Here is a 16425-nt window from a genome sequence, read left to right on the forward strand (position 1 = left end):
AGGAAAAGAAACATTTTTGAGATCTACCCTCAATCTAAGCTCATATTTTCATTAATTTAATTTTTTTTCTTATAATGTGATGAACCAAATTTATAAATTTGACCATAAATTTTGCTGCACTCAGTACAAATTACAGTCTGTTACATAATGGGCAAAGGTGTAAGAAACAAACATTTTTAAAAGTCAGAGTTCATCAGCACATCAAGAATCAGCTGCGGGCTTCCCTGGTGGCGCAGTGGTTGAGAATCTGCCTGCCAATGCAGGGGACACGGGTTCGAGCCCTGGTCTGGGAAGGTCCCCCATGCCGCGGAGCAACTAGGCCCGTGAGCCACAACTACTGAGCCTGCGCGTCTGGAGCCTGTGCTCCGCAACAAGAGAGGCCGCGATAGTGAGAGGCCCGCGCATCGCGATGAAGAGTGGCCCCCCCTTGACGCAACTAGAGAAAGCCCTCGCACAGAGACGAAGCCCCAACACAGCCAAAAATAAAAAAAAATAAAATCAATTAATTAATTTTTTTAAAAAGGTGGTTTCGATTAGGATTAAAAAAAAAAAATCAGCTGCAAGAAAATGTTATTGTTCATGTTAAAGACTAAACTGAGCAGCAATTTCATTTTTGTGAAAAATGAGATTCTGACTTTAACAAAACAGACACAAATTAAATTTGCTAAATAATATTGATAATTCATAAAGAACAGGTGCCATAGATTTTTAACAGTATCAAAACTAATGGGTCATCACAAAATAAACTTTGGTGAGAAAATATCTTTATCAAAGGAGAAAATATAAGAAGGATAGTCTTATTCAGTTCAGAAAAAATATATTTGGTAAAGTATATATGGGTAATAGATACTGCAACTATAGACAGCACATATTCCAAATGTTTCTTCCAGAAACTTCAGATCAGATGATGTTTAGTAATGTAACTTACCTCATTAGAAATTAAATTTTATTTTAAGTGTTTTGTAAATAGCAAATTTTCATTTTTTCCACAATCTTTATGTATGAAATAAATAAAATATTTGGAGTGTAGCTGATAATAATAACTAACATTATTACCTTGATTTTACTAATAAGTACTCTAAATACATTTAGTTTAATTATTATTGGAATTTATGTTTTTGTTCTTTTACCTGCTAAAAAGGATCTGGTGGTATTATATTCAAAGTTTACATTTTCCCAATAATATGAACAACATTTCATACATAGAATGACATCTGTCTAATGAATGGTAACATGTTTATTGGTTTGAATATAGAACATATTTAGTTTGGCATTGGTGTATCTCTTGAGGACTCTGAAAGGTATCTTTAAGGTATGGCTTTTGGGAAATCAGTAATAAACTAGCATCCTAGAGAATGAACTTAAATTTGAAGAAGCTAATTATTTAGAGCTCAGACACAGGCAGATATTTGGATACTTTGTCTTTCAGTTATAAATTCTTCTACAAACAAACAGAAAGGAACATAAAAGTATGATTTACTTTACAGTGAGTTGTTTTTAAAACAAAATGCTACAGTACAACAGTGAAAGTATGAGGAAATTTTACTGAAATAATTTTCAGAAAGTTATGAGATTCAAAAATATATTGGTACATGTATAATACCTGTCACAAGTAATAATGAATAATAGATATGTATACAAAACAAATTTAACAGATTCAAGACCTCTTGTTCTTGACATCAGCACCTGCTGTCTAATGGGTCGAGACAAAATACTGTGCCTTCAAGAGTTAGTCCCATTTTGAACCCCTCCTGCAAAATAAAGTAAAATCATTAAAATAGGAAATGCTCATAGCAAAAAAAAAAAAAAAAAAAAAAATCAGTAAATGAAAGAGACTATGAGCAGAAGTTGAAATCTTCATGTTTTGATCAACTAAGAAATAATTATATGTCAAATGTTGGCTTGTCAAATTTTTATCAAATGCTTTTACACCCATTAGCATTTTAAATGTTTTAAATATACATGAGGTTAGCACGCATAAGAGATAGAAGAAAACAGAAATATGTGGAATTAAGTAATTTTAAGACTTAAATGTTTCTTTTCAGTGAAGTCTACTTTATGTCATTCTACTGTAGCTTAAATCCCTTGGCTTTAAAGGTCAATATTCATATAAGTAAGATAGCTAGACCTCAAGGTGATGACAGCCTGATAGTTTTCAACTTTTCTTCTTGGTTACCACTATTCAGAGCCTGGTAAAATAAATTGCATTGTATTCCCTAAATGCAATGCTGTATCCTATGTGTAACACAGGACTGCAGACCACTTTGCCATGGAGAAAGCTTCCTCTACTAGCCTTGTAGCTGCTTGTAGCTGCAAATTATTGCTTTGAATTCCACTCACCTCTAGCATGTTTTAGATGCTTCTGGAAGTTAAATTGATTTTGATTTATTGAGACCAAATACCCAATTGCCATGAAAAAAAATTTTTTGAAGATTTTTGAGTTAAAAGTTAGTGGCAAAGGTGTTTGTCCTTCTCTACTCCCCAGCTCTCTTCTTTTCTGTATAAGGTAGTTGAACTATGGGCCACTTCTGGTCTTACCACCTTCCCCATCCCCATCCTTGCTCATAAAATGAAATGTAGACAAAAGTCTATTCCTGAGGAAAAGAAAATCTCTCTCAAAGAGAAGCCTTTTGTCCTCTGTTCTGCTTTGTGTTTTGTTTAATTAGATGGTATCTACTTGTGTGTTAGCCAATTGCATATCTATTTGCATTTCCTCAAGTTACTTTCATTTAGAACCCGTATCTAATGTACTTACTATAAATCCAATGTAAACATTATCATATAGAGGAAGAAAATCATTACAAAATACAAGCCACACCTTTTTCACTGTTAATGTTTAGAGAACAATCTTCATTATGTCTAAGCACAAAGACCACACGGCAATGTCATCACTTTAAGGGTTTTTCAAAAGTACTTCTCGGTACTTGGAATACAAATTATACTTAGTTAAGTAAAAGTCAGAGTACTTACCATTGTTTTAAAAGCTTATTCTGGTCACAAGACAAATATTTTGCCACATGTATGCATGTTTTTTTAAACAGCTGCCAAATACTTAGAAAAGTCAATACTTTAAACTGAAAATATTGTAAATAAACTGCTTTTTAAAATATTTTATTTGGATATCTGAGGATCTATGTACTATGTCATCTTCTGGAATATCAGATAGATAGATAGATAGATAGATAGGTAAGTAATGTGGATATATATTACCTTTGGAAAGATTTGATACCATTGTGTTTTAATCAGTTCATTCTGAAATTAAACCACTATCACTTCAATTACCCTGAAAATACTATTTATCAATGTGTTATCAGTATATGAAAGGCAGAATAGTAATCAAAGTAAAATAGGGGTCATTGTTTCAACAAAAAATGTTTGTATGTCACTTACGAGAATATCTCCATGTTTTTATAAGGATTCTTTAGGAGTCCTCTTAGATTAACTTAATTATCCCTTTTGACAGACACATTGTTACATGGCTCCTTGGTTTTCTTTCCTCTTAAAATTTCCCACACATTTTCTGACCCGTCCTTCTAGGCCTCGTTTAGTAAGTCATGACTTAATGCATTCTAAATCCTTCTAAGGTTTCCATATCCTCTTGAATTTTAAACGTCTGAATGAAAATAAGGCTTATTTAATTTATGTAGTGATGGAAACTATCATAAACTCATATCACACAAAATAATGATTTTATTATTGATATATTATTAAAAATATATTTTTATATAAAATATTTTCCCCAACTGCATTTTCTTACTTTGAAACATGGAGAAAAGCATATCAAGGAAGAAAAAAAACACTCATATGCAACAATTAACGTGTTGAAGTATGTCCTTTGAGTCTCCCTTTTTTCTACCTATAAATTAAAAAATATTTAATACTAATATAAATAACTATATATTATATATAACTTATTTAATGTATTATATATACATTTCTATATTCTTTTTTAATCTTAGTAGAACAAATTTGATTATTTTGAGTCCCTGTAAAACTAATTTGATGATTTTTATAATGTTCTATTAATTTTAATATAATTTATTTCCTGTATTTTATAATTATAAATAAGGTTGACTGGATGTTTTTATGCATAGAGATTTTCCACATTCATAGTTATTTTCTCCTCAGAATAGACTGTCTTAAAGTTTTTGACATCAAATAGAAATACAAGTATTAGTAACAAATTACTCCCCAAAGGGATGCTGTGAACTGACCCTGGCCCAGCAATGATTTAGAGTGCTTGTTTCATCACAATTTCATTTGCACTCTATATTAGTAAAAAAATATAATGTTTAGTTTGCTGGATTAAAATAGCTTTTATAGTTCTTAATTTGTATGTTTTCTTTGATTAGACTTAACATGTCTACAAGTATATAGCCATCTGTGGTCTTCTTTTGTGAGCTATGCTTTTTTATTTATCTGTTGATTATTTAGTTTCCTAATCATTTGTCTACTTACTTTAATCATGTGTACATGATATAGTTATATTTTTTAAAGAGAAAATTTAAAAGAACTATAGAAGACCTTCTATAGGAGACTATATGTACATATTTTCCTTTTCCTTATAAAAATTTCTTTCCATTTCAAAAGTCTGATATATATTTAATTGTATTTCAAAAATTTTAAACTGCCCAAGGCTTCTAAAATTTATCTGAGTATCTGTTGTACGTTTCAGCTATACATTGATCTTCTCCTAAATTATTAACCAGTTGACTTAACATCACTTAAGGCAAAATTCTTTCTTTGACTTGTCACTCTCCTTTTTTAATGTATTAAATTATTATAACATACAAGGTACACTTCTGGGCTATCAGTACTATTAAACTGATTTGCCTGTCAGTGACATGTACTAAGAAGTTTAAATTATGTCAAATCATATAAGCATATAATTGATTTCAAATAAATATCTAATAATAACTAACAATAATAATCTAATAATCTAATGCAATAATATCTAATTTTCTAACAATTTATAAAAAATATGGCTTAACATTTCTGTTTAAATTCTTACATTCATGAGATATTTCTATGATTTCCTCTGTAAATAAAATAGGAAAATCCAAAATCTCATTAGGCTTATTAACTCAGTGTAGTTTATACAACCCATTATACTGTATTAAGTTTTTACATTCATTATATGCAAAGATAAAAATAGTAGCTAAATGTGTGCATTCAATTAATTAGGCTAACAAGATTAATAACAAAAGTCGTTATAAACTTTAGATAAAATATTATTTTACTTTAATTAAAGTGACCTTGCAAACACATCGTGGACTAAAAGGAACAGACAAGCAATGAGGTGGACAATGCAGTAGTGATTGAGTCATTGAAAAAATAACTTCAAATATGGGTTATAAAACCTCTTTAAACAAAACTAATAATCAGACATATACATGTGAGACTGCTTTTTGAATATTTATTTAAAAAGCATGCAAATATTAAGGTTTAGCTTTAAGAAGTTATAAGTTGTTTAAAATTATTATGAAAATAATATACCAACCATCTCTGGCGCTACCCACCATGAAAGCAGAAAAGAGTAAAAAAGACATTAAGAGTATATTAGAAATGACAAAAACAAAAACAAAAGCAAAACTACCACAGTGTAACATTATTTGACTACCATATCATTAAATCATTTCAATATAGTGTTTCTCAAACTGGGTTTCTACAAAAATCTGGAGATACAGGCTAATCTTCAAACATCTATAGAAAACGTTTGTTGTGCGAAAATCTAAAAAAACATTAATAGAAACTCTTTGTGTTTTGTATAACCTTTGAGAACAAATACTACCACATCAGTGCCCATGTTTGTTTTTGTTCTTACAAAAGCATTAGTCCACAGGTAGTACAAACATAATTGATAAAACTAATGAAAAGGAAAATAAATTTATTTCATATGAAATAAATAAAGCATTCTCACTAAATAATCATGCACTATTTGAATGAAAGTCTCGTAGTATTTTAACTATTGAAAAGATGTGGGGAAACTGTGTCATCAAACAAGATACATGCTGATATCAACAGAAGTATGATGTTGGTGGTTTTAGTTTCAGCCAAATAAAATAATCTATGCTGTTATATTAACGTTCTTAATCTGAATTTTATTAGGTGTTGTAATTTTGCTTTTATTTAATTTATAAGTTTTGAATTAATAGTTGTATAAGAACTATAAGGATAAAATGTATATAACTTTTTTTGAAAATATTTAAGAAATGTTATAGAAATAGTTTAAGTCAATATTAAGGATTTAAAATAATTTTTCATGCAAAAGGGAACTATAAATCACCCAACTTGAGAAATTTTTGTTTTAACATATTCTTTAAAAACCTCAAGGTATGTTAAACAACCCAACTTTTAAAATGCAGAGCCATTATTATATCTAGAATAATAAGGAAATTCACATGATACCTAGAAAAGAAGACTGCTTCACACCTTCAGTCCAAAATCAGTGAAAGGATATTTATTATCTTTCTAAGAAGCAGTGTTTTATCAGTGTTAGAAGATCATAATCCACCCCTCAACTTTTTTTTTTCCAGGAAATGAAGCATAGAGAGTGAATGTATTAACCCAGGCCTAATAAATAAAAACCACTCCTTCTCTTCATCACATCTTCTCAATCAGCTTCATATAATTGGTCTCTGCCTGAATTCTACCGTTTATATATTGTCTTTTTGATGAAAAATAGGATATAATAACTTCATCAAAATGTAAAGGGAAATATAAGTCTTATAAGCACTATAATAAAGAGAAGACTTTATTATAGTGCTTATAAGACTAATTACTAATCATGGCCCACTGTACAAAGCTTTTAAAACCAATATCTTCAAACTTCCAGAACAATTCAGAATTGAAAAATAAAAGGGAGAGAAAGAAATGAGAACCCAATTGGACTACATTCCTAAGGAAGCTGTCATTTGGTGTCTGCTGTTTCAATAAGAGCCCAGAAGTTATGAACTATAGTTACAATGCTTCCTATTATTTTATACCCCTCCTCCTTTGGAATTCTTCGTTTTAGCTCTCAGCTTTATTTATTAATTGAGGTAACATTGGTTTATAACATTATATAAATTTCATGTGTGAAATTTCAACATCATATTTCGACTTTTGTATACAGGACAGTGTGTTCACCATCAAAAGTTTAGTTTCTGACCATCACCACACAGTTGACCCCCTTTACAGTGCTTCTTTTTAAGAGACTGATTTCATTCTTACAAAGATTTTCCTTCACCCATTCACAATTCTGAAATCCATAACTGTTAAGACTGAGATCAAATCTTATAAATCTAGTGCAATGACCTTTTAATTTTTGGATTTTGAATAATTAACTCATGAAGAATTTATGTTATTTTGTATAAAAAAATGAACCATGTTTTTGCCACTGTAAATCGCACCATTAAGAACAAAACACAATGAAACCTTATCTTTAGCATCTGTCTGAGTATTTTTAGGACTAAATGTATGTTATTGTTATTTTAAAGTAATTATTTTAAGTAAGTTGATAATAGTTCAAGGGAAGGGTAGTTTTAGAAATAACATTCTCTTAGTCCCATAGAAAAAAGAAAAAAAAAAAATTTATGGGCCAATCTGTTAAAATAGTCACCTGCATCTCATCTAATTTTGATTGAATGTCTGGAGGGAAATCCCCTGCTCCACAGTTAAATGGGTCAAAAGGTTCTGCTCCAAACAGGTCCCGTTCTAAAAGGAAGAAAATAATTTAGTTTATGAAATGACAAGGAGTGAGTTGGGGTGAGTTAGGTTTCAAAGGCAGGACTATATAAAGAAGCACCTGCATGACCAAATGAGCCCCTATCCACACGTACACTTTATGCTGGGCTTTCCTGAGCTTAGACTAGTTAAACACCAACAAGGAAGCAAAGATCCGCTTTTATAACGATTTAAAAACTATTTGGTTACAAAGAATTATTATTCAGAGAGGTTTCTGTGTCTTTAAGTAAGACTTAATATCAAATTCACCAAATATTTGATAATTAATATATTACAATACCTACACTTTACTAAAGCAATTTAAATGTACTAAAATTAACGTATTACTCACTGAAATTTCTCTATTCCATTTATTGATGACTCTGCAACACAATAGCGAAGCAATATGTAGGACCTAGTAGATTAGGAAGTAGTTTAACTCACAGTTCATGTACTTCAATCTCACCGTTTAGCCAGAAAAAAATTAAGGCACATCATCTCATGCAGTATAAAATCATATCACCTTCCTAGATAACCACAATGAGACAGGTTCTTTAAAAATGCCTCCTATCCCCCAAAACAAATTTCTTTTAAAAAATAGCAGTAATGGAGTATCAAAAAGCTCTCCGTACATATATTTTAAAGTCTGCATTGTTTTTTTAATCACTAAAGAAGCATCAAAGTTAAAATTGATGTTTGTAATTGATAGGACTATGACTTAATTTATGATTTAAAATTTTTTTTTTAAATTTAAGGAATTTCTTTCCTCTGAATCAATTCAAATGCAGCCTTAACTGACAAAAAATTAAATTATATATGGGCAAGGGAATTTATAATGTATCAAGACTTTCATTTTCCAGGAAACTATATTCTCTAAATTAAATGTTTTGTAAGAAATAATATTTATGCTACTTGAGTTCTATTATATCTTCTAAATCATTCTGTGACTCCCATTATGAAAGATTCTTGCTTCTCTGGTTACAATTTTATTTTTTCAGATTCATGTATTAAGTTAATAAATGTAAAATGTTTAGAAGCTCCTGGTTCTGGTTAAGTATTGTATAAATAAGAAGGACATATAATTTATCTTCCAAATAAAGACACTTTTAAGAGTGAAAGGAGTGCTACCAAGTTTCACCAGGATGAAAGGAATAAGACAGGGTACTCCTAAACAAATGGGAATTTACTGTCACCGTACATATAACTGATGGGTATTATTATTGTTGTTACTATTTATTTTCCTCAGTCTGATGTTTACTGTAGGCAATAAACCAGAACTTAGAGAAAAGAGGAACTGTTCTTTGGAGGTGCATCCTGGTTACCACCGTACCACGAACACATCAAGCAATGCTTTACATGTGGTAGATGCTTGTCAAAAGAAATGAATTAATAAAGAGGAAATAGAGTTGCCAGGAGAAACAGAGATTCTCATTACACAGGTTTTCTAAAGTTGGGACTCAAAATCACCAGAGATTTCAGATGGGCTTACGGGATCCTTACCATTCCTGAAATGCAATGCAAAATTTTGTATGAGTGGGCATGTTGTGTTTTTCTGTGAAGAGTTTAACTTTTATCATATTCTCAAGGGTCCACAACCCCCCCCACAAGTCAAGAAAGTACTACTTTACATATTAAGTAGACCTATCAATACCAGGCAAATTAATAAATATAACAGAGCTCTTTGGCATATTTTAGTCAGCTCAGACGGATCTAAAATTCGTAACAAAAAATCATATAAGTCCAATTTTCAATTTAAAAAGATTTGCTATGTAATTAATGACATGAAAATTATTTAATCTAATACAAGAGCAAAAGAATAAAAAATAGGTGATACTTCACTCATTCTTTTGTTTATCCACTAAATATTTATTGAACACATATTATGTGCCATACATTTTGCTAGGCAGTGGATTAAAGCAGTTGAGGAAAGGACTTTAGAGTCAAGTGCCTTCCCTCATGTAATTTATAATCAATTAGGAAACATGATATTAAACAAATTAATTAAAGTCTGATACATATTTGAAGATCAAAAATATGCTCTGGAGAACTACTAGGGTTCTCAGGCAGTAAGGAGAGAAACTAAGGAACAATCTTGTAGGTTTCTGCTTTTATGTATTTAAAATATAAAGAAAAATAAATGAATGAATACATTTAAGATTTCATTTAAAGAAAAAGTCCTATTACTAAAACCCCACTGGATTACAGTTTTAGACAATTTTACAATTAAAACTGAGTTGAACAATCTCTCCTTAAATTGTTAATATAGATAGACAAGAAGATGATTGATAGATAAATGATAGATAGATATAATACAGTGGTAATCAGAGCTCCATTTCTTTCTATCTATCTATGTATCTATCTATCTAATCTTTCTATTGATATACTGCTGCATTTACTAAACTCTGGCATTTGGGATAGATAGACATTAAAAAATATAGCAAGATGTTACTTCAGTTTCTCATTAATAAATCCCTAAAAACCATTTGACCATCTCTGCCTAGATTTTCCAAAGGCATTTCAAACTCACTAACGTTTAAAAGAGACTCATCAGTTTCCCCCTCTCTACCTCTAGTTTTCCCAGTAACAACGTTTGGTCCAAAATCCTGAATCATAATGGAGTTTGAACTCTCAGTTACCATCCTGATGGATTATTCCTTCTAAGTATCTTAAAATCTATTCACTCTTCTCAATTTATATTCTACTCGGATTAAAGTCTGCCACTGTGGATACACTTCTAATTTATACTTCAAATTCTAGCATGTAACCCAAGTCTAGCGTACATACTAAACAAATACCCATTGGATTAAATACATGAATGAGCAAAACATTGATGTAGTCCAAGGAAGTAAAAAATAGTGGCAAAGGAAGAGATCTAGGACACTCTTAAGGACAAGAAATACCCCATTATGATATCAGGATATTGGCAACATTTTCTAAAAACACACCATGACGTGTATATTTTGGATTATTTCCTTGAAAAAAATATTTTGCATTGACACAAAATATATTCAGAAGAATTTAAATGTACTATATTTCAACAAAAGTATTGAAATATTTTTGTACACTGATTTTTAAAGTTCTAATGTTATTACTTTGTATTTACAAATTAGTCCTCTGAAATGTACTGAATACCTAAAATGTGCAATGCACTTTGTTGAGTTGTGCAGGGGAAACAAATAAACTATAGGCTCTGAAATGCTTTACAGCCTTAAGCTAAAACTTCAGAGTTACATTGAAAATGTCTCAAATGTGAACCAGAGAGGATGCAATAAAGCAAAATATGTAAAACTCTCTTTTCTTCAGTGCCCCTTTAGACCTGATGACTGATCATGGCCATTGGAAACTATTCTTTCACTTTCTGTGACAGGGCACAGAGCAAAATATAGTCAAGACGTTGACGATGAACATCTGTTAGATGCTTTCTACTTCATCAGAGAGACTTCTATGTTCCTTCCAGACATACAGAAAGTAAATCAGAAAAGCAATGCATTTATAGCTTTGTAGATGTCAAAGAAAGAACACTTACATAGGGTTAATAAATAAATAAATCATGGAATTCATAGATTTATATATTTCTTTAAGACTATCCATATACTCTATGATAAAAAAAAAAAATTTAAACTGAGTTCTAAATGATGAGTCAAAATGATTAAAATAATTACCACAGGACTGTTCTTAATCATTAAAAAAAACATTAAAAATATAACCCCAACACAATAAACATAATTGTTTTGTATTATGAGGTAACTAACCCTATACCAAAATATCATTTTTCATAAAATAGTTTCAAATGCAAATAGTGATGTCTTTAGTAGTATACTCTCAATTATTAAGTAAAATATAAATAACTGAATTTGGCACATATATATAAACATAATTCTTCGGTGATTAAAATTTTTAGTGAGCTTGTGAAGATATATAATTTCCCATAAAGTGCTAATTAAACATTTAAAATGTACACAAATATAGCAAAGAATATTGATTTGTTTAGAAAGCTTACTAATCTCGGTAGATCTACTAGGGACTGGAGGTGGCTGCGTGCCATTGCGAGTAGGTATTGAAGACTGGTGTGAAATTGGAGAAAATGGAATCATATCAAAGATGTCAGTGGAGGGACACTTAGGTGTCACATTGCCTGCCTGCAATGAAGATAACATGAATTAGGGTAGTATTCCATGTAGACACATTATAATGTTAAATATTTCATACACAGATAAAACATATATAAGCACAACAAAAAATGCAGTTGAGTCATATGAACTTGCCATTCTGTAGATCAAAAATAGTTACATATTGGCAATTTCATATGACTCAACCACTTATGCTAAATGCTCATTGGCAAGAAAATTTCTGCAAAAATGTTCTCAAAGATGATGGCAAAAATGGTGACAATACTATTCTAGACAGATATAAAAGATATGTTGGATTTTTTGTATATCTAGAAATAATTGCCACTTATATCAGAGAATTGAAAACATGTTAGAAACTATTTACATAAAACCCTGATTTCAGTAATGTCTTTTGCACAAGATTACAAGATTTAGACGGAAATAACCGAACATAAGCAATGCATCTTAAATATAACCATTCAAAAGCAATTGATAATGATTTTAAAAACATTTTAAGGAGTCTATTTTAATTTGTACTTATAACTGTAATGGAGCCAACTATTATATTCATTGCAGTGACTTTTCTTCTTAGAATAAGATTTCATCGTTTTCTACAATAAATAGCTACCTTGTGAAATAAATTATAATCACAAAATGATTAAGTTATCTGGGCCAGTCTGGGCTAGGATGTAATGTAAGAATGAGACAATCATCACTTTGATTGCCATATAGGGGAAAAAATTATTTTATATATATATATATCATCTATTGATATAAAAGAAAGAGAATTCCCATTTTGGAGAGAAATAGTGAGAAAAATTTATTTTTCTTATAAGAACATGAACATTGTTTAGAATTGCTTAGAGTGGTTCATATTATAATTTGTGTTCTCAGAATACATTTATTTACTGGTTCACAGATGATGCAGGTAGTGAAGATAAAAAGGCTGATTGTGTGTAAAGAGTGATAGATTTGCTATGCAGTTAATAAACCTGTTAGTACATTTTTCATGCAGGAAAATTGCTGTCATCTCCCTTTCTTTAGCAACTTACTTTAACTTTAATGGATAGTCTATCAGTTACAAATACTATCCAAAGACTTGGAGGCAACTTTATCCCTCAGCTCTTTCCTCCTACTCAGGAATGTTGTTCTCCTAATCAACCTCTCTCTCAATTTCCCCTGGCTTCCATCTCTCACCTCTTTGTCAAGATATAAAGATACTCAGATCTTGACTGTTGTTAAAACAAACCAACCAAAAAGGTCTTTACCTAGTGCCTCTTTACTCCTCTCGTCTCTCATCTCTCTTTCCCTTCCCTTCAAAGCTGAGGTCCTTGAAGGAGGTATTACATTTCTTGCCCTTTTACTTCATCCAAGCCTCAACTCAGATCATTCCAGACTTTGCTCTCTTCGCTGAACTCTACTGAAACAGCTTTTGCGAGTCTCAAAAATGGCCTAATTTCCCAATTGCTATATCTGATGGATCTTTGAAAGTACCTGTCCTATTTCATTTTTTTTTAAATTTTTATTTATTTATTTATTTATTTTTGGCTGTGTTGGGTCTTCATTTCTGTGCGAGGGCTTTCTCTAGTTGTGGTGAGTGGGGGGCCACTCTTCATCGCGGTGCGTGAGCTTCTCACTATCATGGCCTCTCTTGTTGCGGAGCACAGGTCCCAGAGGCGCAGGCTCAGTAGTTGTGGCTCACGGGCCTAGTTGCTCTGCGGCATGTGGGATCCTCCCAGACCAGGGCTCGAACCCGTGTCCCCTGCATTGGCAGGCAGATTCTCAACCACTGAGCCACCAGGAAAGCCCTGTCCTATTTCATCTTTTTGTGGATTTGGACCACCACTCTCTACTAGAAACTCTCTGATATCAGATGACCAAAGGATGCAAAAATGGCACACAAGGGCCCCAGATCACATCACATCGATTCAAGACATACCTGATTTTTTTCATTACTATATAAATGGCATATTCTGGCAGAATTAAAAAAATAAGTGGGATAATAAAAAGAATTTTCTATTTAGCGAATTACATGAGGTCTTGGGATGCTGCTCTCACTGATTGGCTTGGAAAGGCCACATTTAGAAGGTGGTGGTATTAACAGTCCCAATGATAGTCTGGAATCAGGCGAGTTGACAGGAGTGACAGTAATGGAAGAAATATTTAGACAGGGAGATGAATCATCAGTTCTACGCCAGAAAGAAGGTGAGCATCTCTGAAACCCGTGTTGCTCATGATCAGACATTTTGTGCAGCAGCTGTAAAGGAATGACAGAAAAATATACTAAGGAGAAGAAAGAAGACGTGGAGGAAAAAGAAAAAAGTATATATGAAAATGTATTAGGATATTTTGTGAAAATGATAAGTACTTTCAAAATAACTTTACTAAAATTAAAACAAACAGTTTGAGTAGATTTTTTTCCTATTGCAAGAGTCTTCAGATTCTGGATTGTTTAATTTGATGATTTTTCACTGAAATATTACATTTTTAGATATTTAAATAAAATATCACATTGAATATGACTTGAGAGGAAGAAAGTGGAGAGAAAAATGACAAATGCCTAAAGATTTATTTCTGAGAGAGCCTCTGTGTACTGAGATGGGAAAAGGAAGGACATCAACAAGAAAAAAATATGTAGGAGTAAAGTCTGGTATAAGTTAAGACTTTGTAGAATTTTCAAAAAGGGCTACAACATACGTTTTAGATTTAATCCTCAAAAAATTCATTTGAAGTATTAGTATTAGTAATATTACATCCATATTATAATAAAGATAGGGGAATCAAGGCCCATAAACTCTTTATGAGCTACTCCTATGTATGTAAGAAGCAAAGCCAAAATTCAAAACAATCTGACTCCAATCATCATGCCCTTTCTATAGGTAGTAAGTTCCAAATGGTAAAATTTTGGAGGGATGGGCAGAGGGAGTTGTCAAGCATCTCAAGTAAATCAGAGAGATAATAAATAATAATAAGCAACTAGTACACTGTACTGGGTCTGCACATCAGTCTTTGGATGACTTTTGGAAGCTATTTCCATTACATCATGGAAAGCTACTGTCAAGTACTGAGCGGGACAGAGCTGAGTGGCCAGATGTCAGAGTGGTCAGTTAAAACAACAACCAAAATGAAAGTATGTAATAATTGAGCCTTTATTCACTTACAATGAGAGTGTAAGCAAGAGGCCAGAAAGAAGGTTCTGGTTCCATCAATGTCCCATTTTTCCCCAGTGAATGGCACTGGGCAAAGGTCAGGAGTATCATTACAGAAGCAGGACAGTATCTCTCTCCGGAGGGAGCCCTGAACAAAAGGTTTCTGCTGGTTTTGTTTTGCTTTGTTTTGGGGAGGGGGAGATGGGGGTGCAGAGGGAAGAAAAGGGAAAAGAACTAGGAGTAGAAAATACTGAAAACTGAATCTTAGTGGAGAAAAGTATCTTCAAGGCCCCCAAAAGATGAAGCACTTAAGAGAGGCCTTGGCCAAGGGCCTCCAATAAGGAGGCCTCTGAATGGAGGCACCTGGGCTGGGAATGCAGTTAATGCATAATAGTGTGGCCAGCCTGGGTGGTGAAGGGGGCTGAGTCCCTGACTACAACTCCTCCCAGCAGTGCACTGAATCTGGGGTGGGGAGGGCAGCTTTCTCCCATGTGGCTTGCCATGGAAAGCCTTTGTAACTTTGTAGGGCCTAGAGGATTTGACTTGGAGCCAGACTTCTCAGCTACAAGTCACACTGCAGAGATTTTTCAACACTAATAGGACTCAGAGGCAGCCAACACAAATCTAGCTTTTGATAAACCTCATGGTGAAAGGTTGTAACTAAAATTATAGTTTGGAGAAACAACTTTGAAAGAATCTTTAGGAGTCACCTCTTCACACATTTCAGGAAGCAGAGGGGGAAAAATGGAAGCGTAAAGTGAGAGATTTAAGTTGAGGAAAGAACTCAGTATGGAATCAAGTCTCTGATGGTCTGAATTATGTAATTTATCACTCTATTAATATGCATATACAGTTACATAATGATTGCTTTCCCTACTGATCTCTATAGTGATCTATCTATCTATAGATATGTATACATGTATGCATGTATGTATATAATTTTAAAATCTATTTCATGGTCTATATAATTCACTGTAAACTTTTGTAGTTGGTGGCCACCTTTTATTTAATTATAGGTAACTGTAAGCTCCTGGTGGACAAAGCTTTGTTTTTCTAAAATACTCTGTATAACAAATTAGAATACTTGACATATAATGTCAATGAATATTTATTGTTTAATGTATACTACAGAAACTTTTTTTAACTTAAACTATAAATTGATAAGGATGTCTGTACTGAGTAAAACGTAAAAAGATGTCAAGTGGAAGTTGTCCTTGGTATCATTTGGCTTATAAATGGGAGTACTCTATATTGTTTTATGACTTGTATTTATCAAAACATCTTTACCAGGTGCCTCAAAACAAACTGAGGGCCAACATAACCTAACTTAAAAGTGCTCTAGTGTTTTCTAATGGTGTTAATATTTGTATTCTACTTCCTCTGAGAAAGTATACTTATATAAAAGAAGAATGTATATAATATGAAAATAATCAAATATTTCAATACCCCAATTAAGAAGTATT

General features: G+C 32.1%; 1 protein-coding gene across 6 annotated transcripts in view; it reads right to left on the bottom strand.

Annotated features, from left to right (window-relative positions):
- Positions 1-1096: 1096 nt before the first annotated feature.
- The window catches only part of GULP1 (GULP PTB domain containing engulfment adaptor 1), a 257106-nt gene continuing 241777 nt past the window's right edge, over positions 1097-16425 (bottom strand). For 5 of the 6 annotated variants that reach the window (XM_068543865.1, XM_068543861.1, XM_068543864.1 and 2 more), the window contains exons 10-13: positions 13846-14070; positions 11705-11843; positions 7601-7695; positions 1097-1751 (exon numbers count right to left, since the gene is read on the bottom strand). In XM_068543865.1, the coding sequence (XP_068399966.1) occupies positions 1680-1751; positions 7601-7695; positions 11705-11843; positions 13846-14070 (531 nt within the window). In that variant the 3' untranslated portion in view covers positions 1097-1679. The remainder of the gene's footprint in view (positions 1752-7600; positions 7696-11704; positions 11844-13845; positions 14071-16425) is intronic. The other variant, XM_068543866.1, reaches the window with a different exon arrangement.

The sequence above is a fragment of the Eschrichtius robustus genome, chromosome 5, assembly GCF_028021215.1.
Source record: "Eschrichtius robustus isolate mEscRob2 chromosome 5, mEscRob2.pri, whole genome shotgun sequence".
Lineage (NCBI taxonomy): Eukaryota > Metazoa > Chordata > Mammalia > Artiodactyla > Eschrichtiidae > Eschrichtius > Eschrichtius robustus.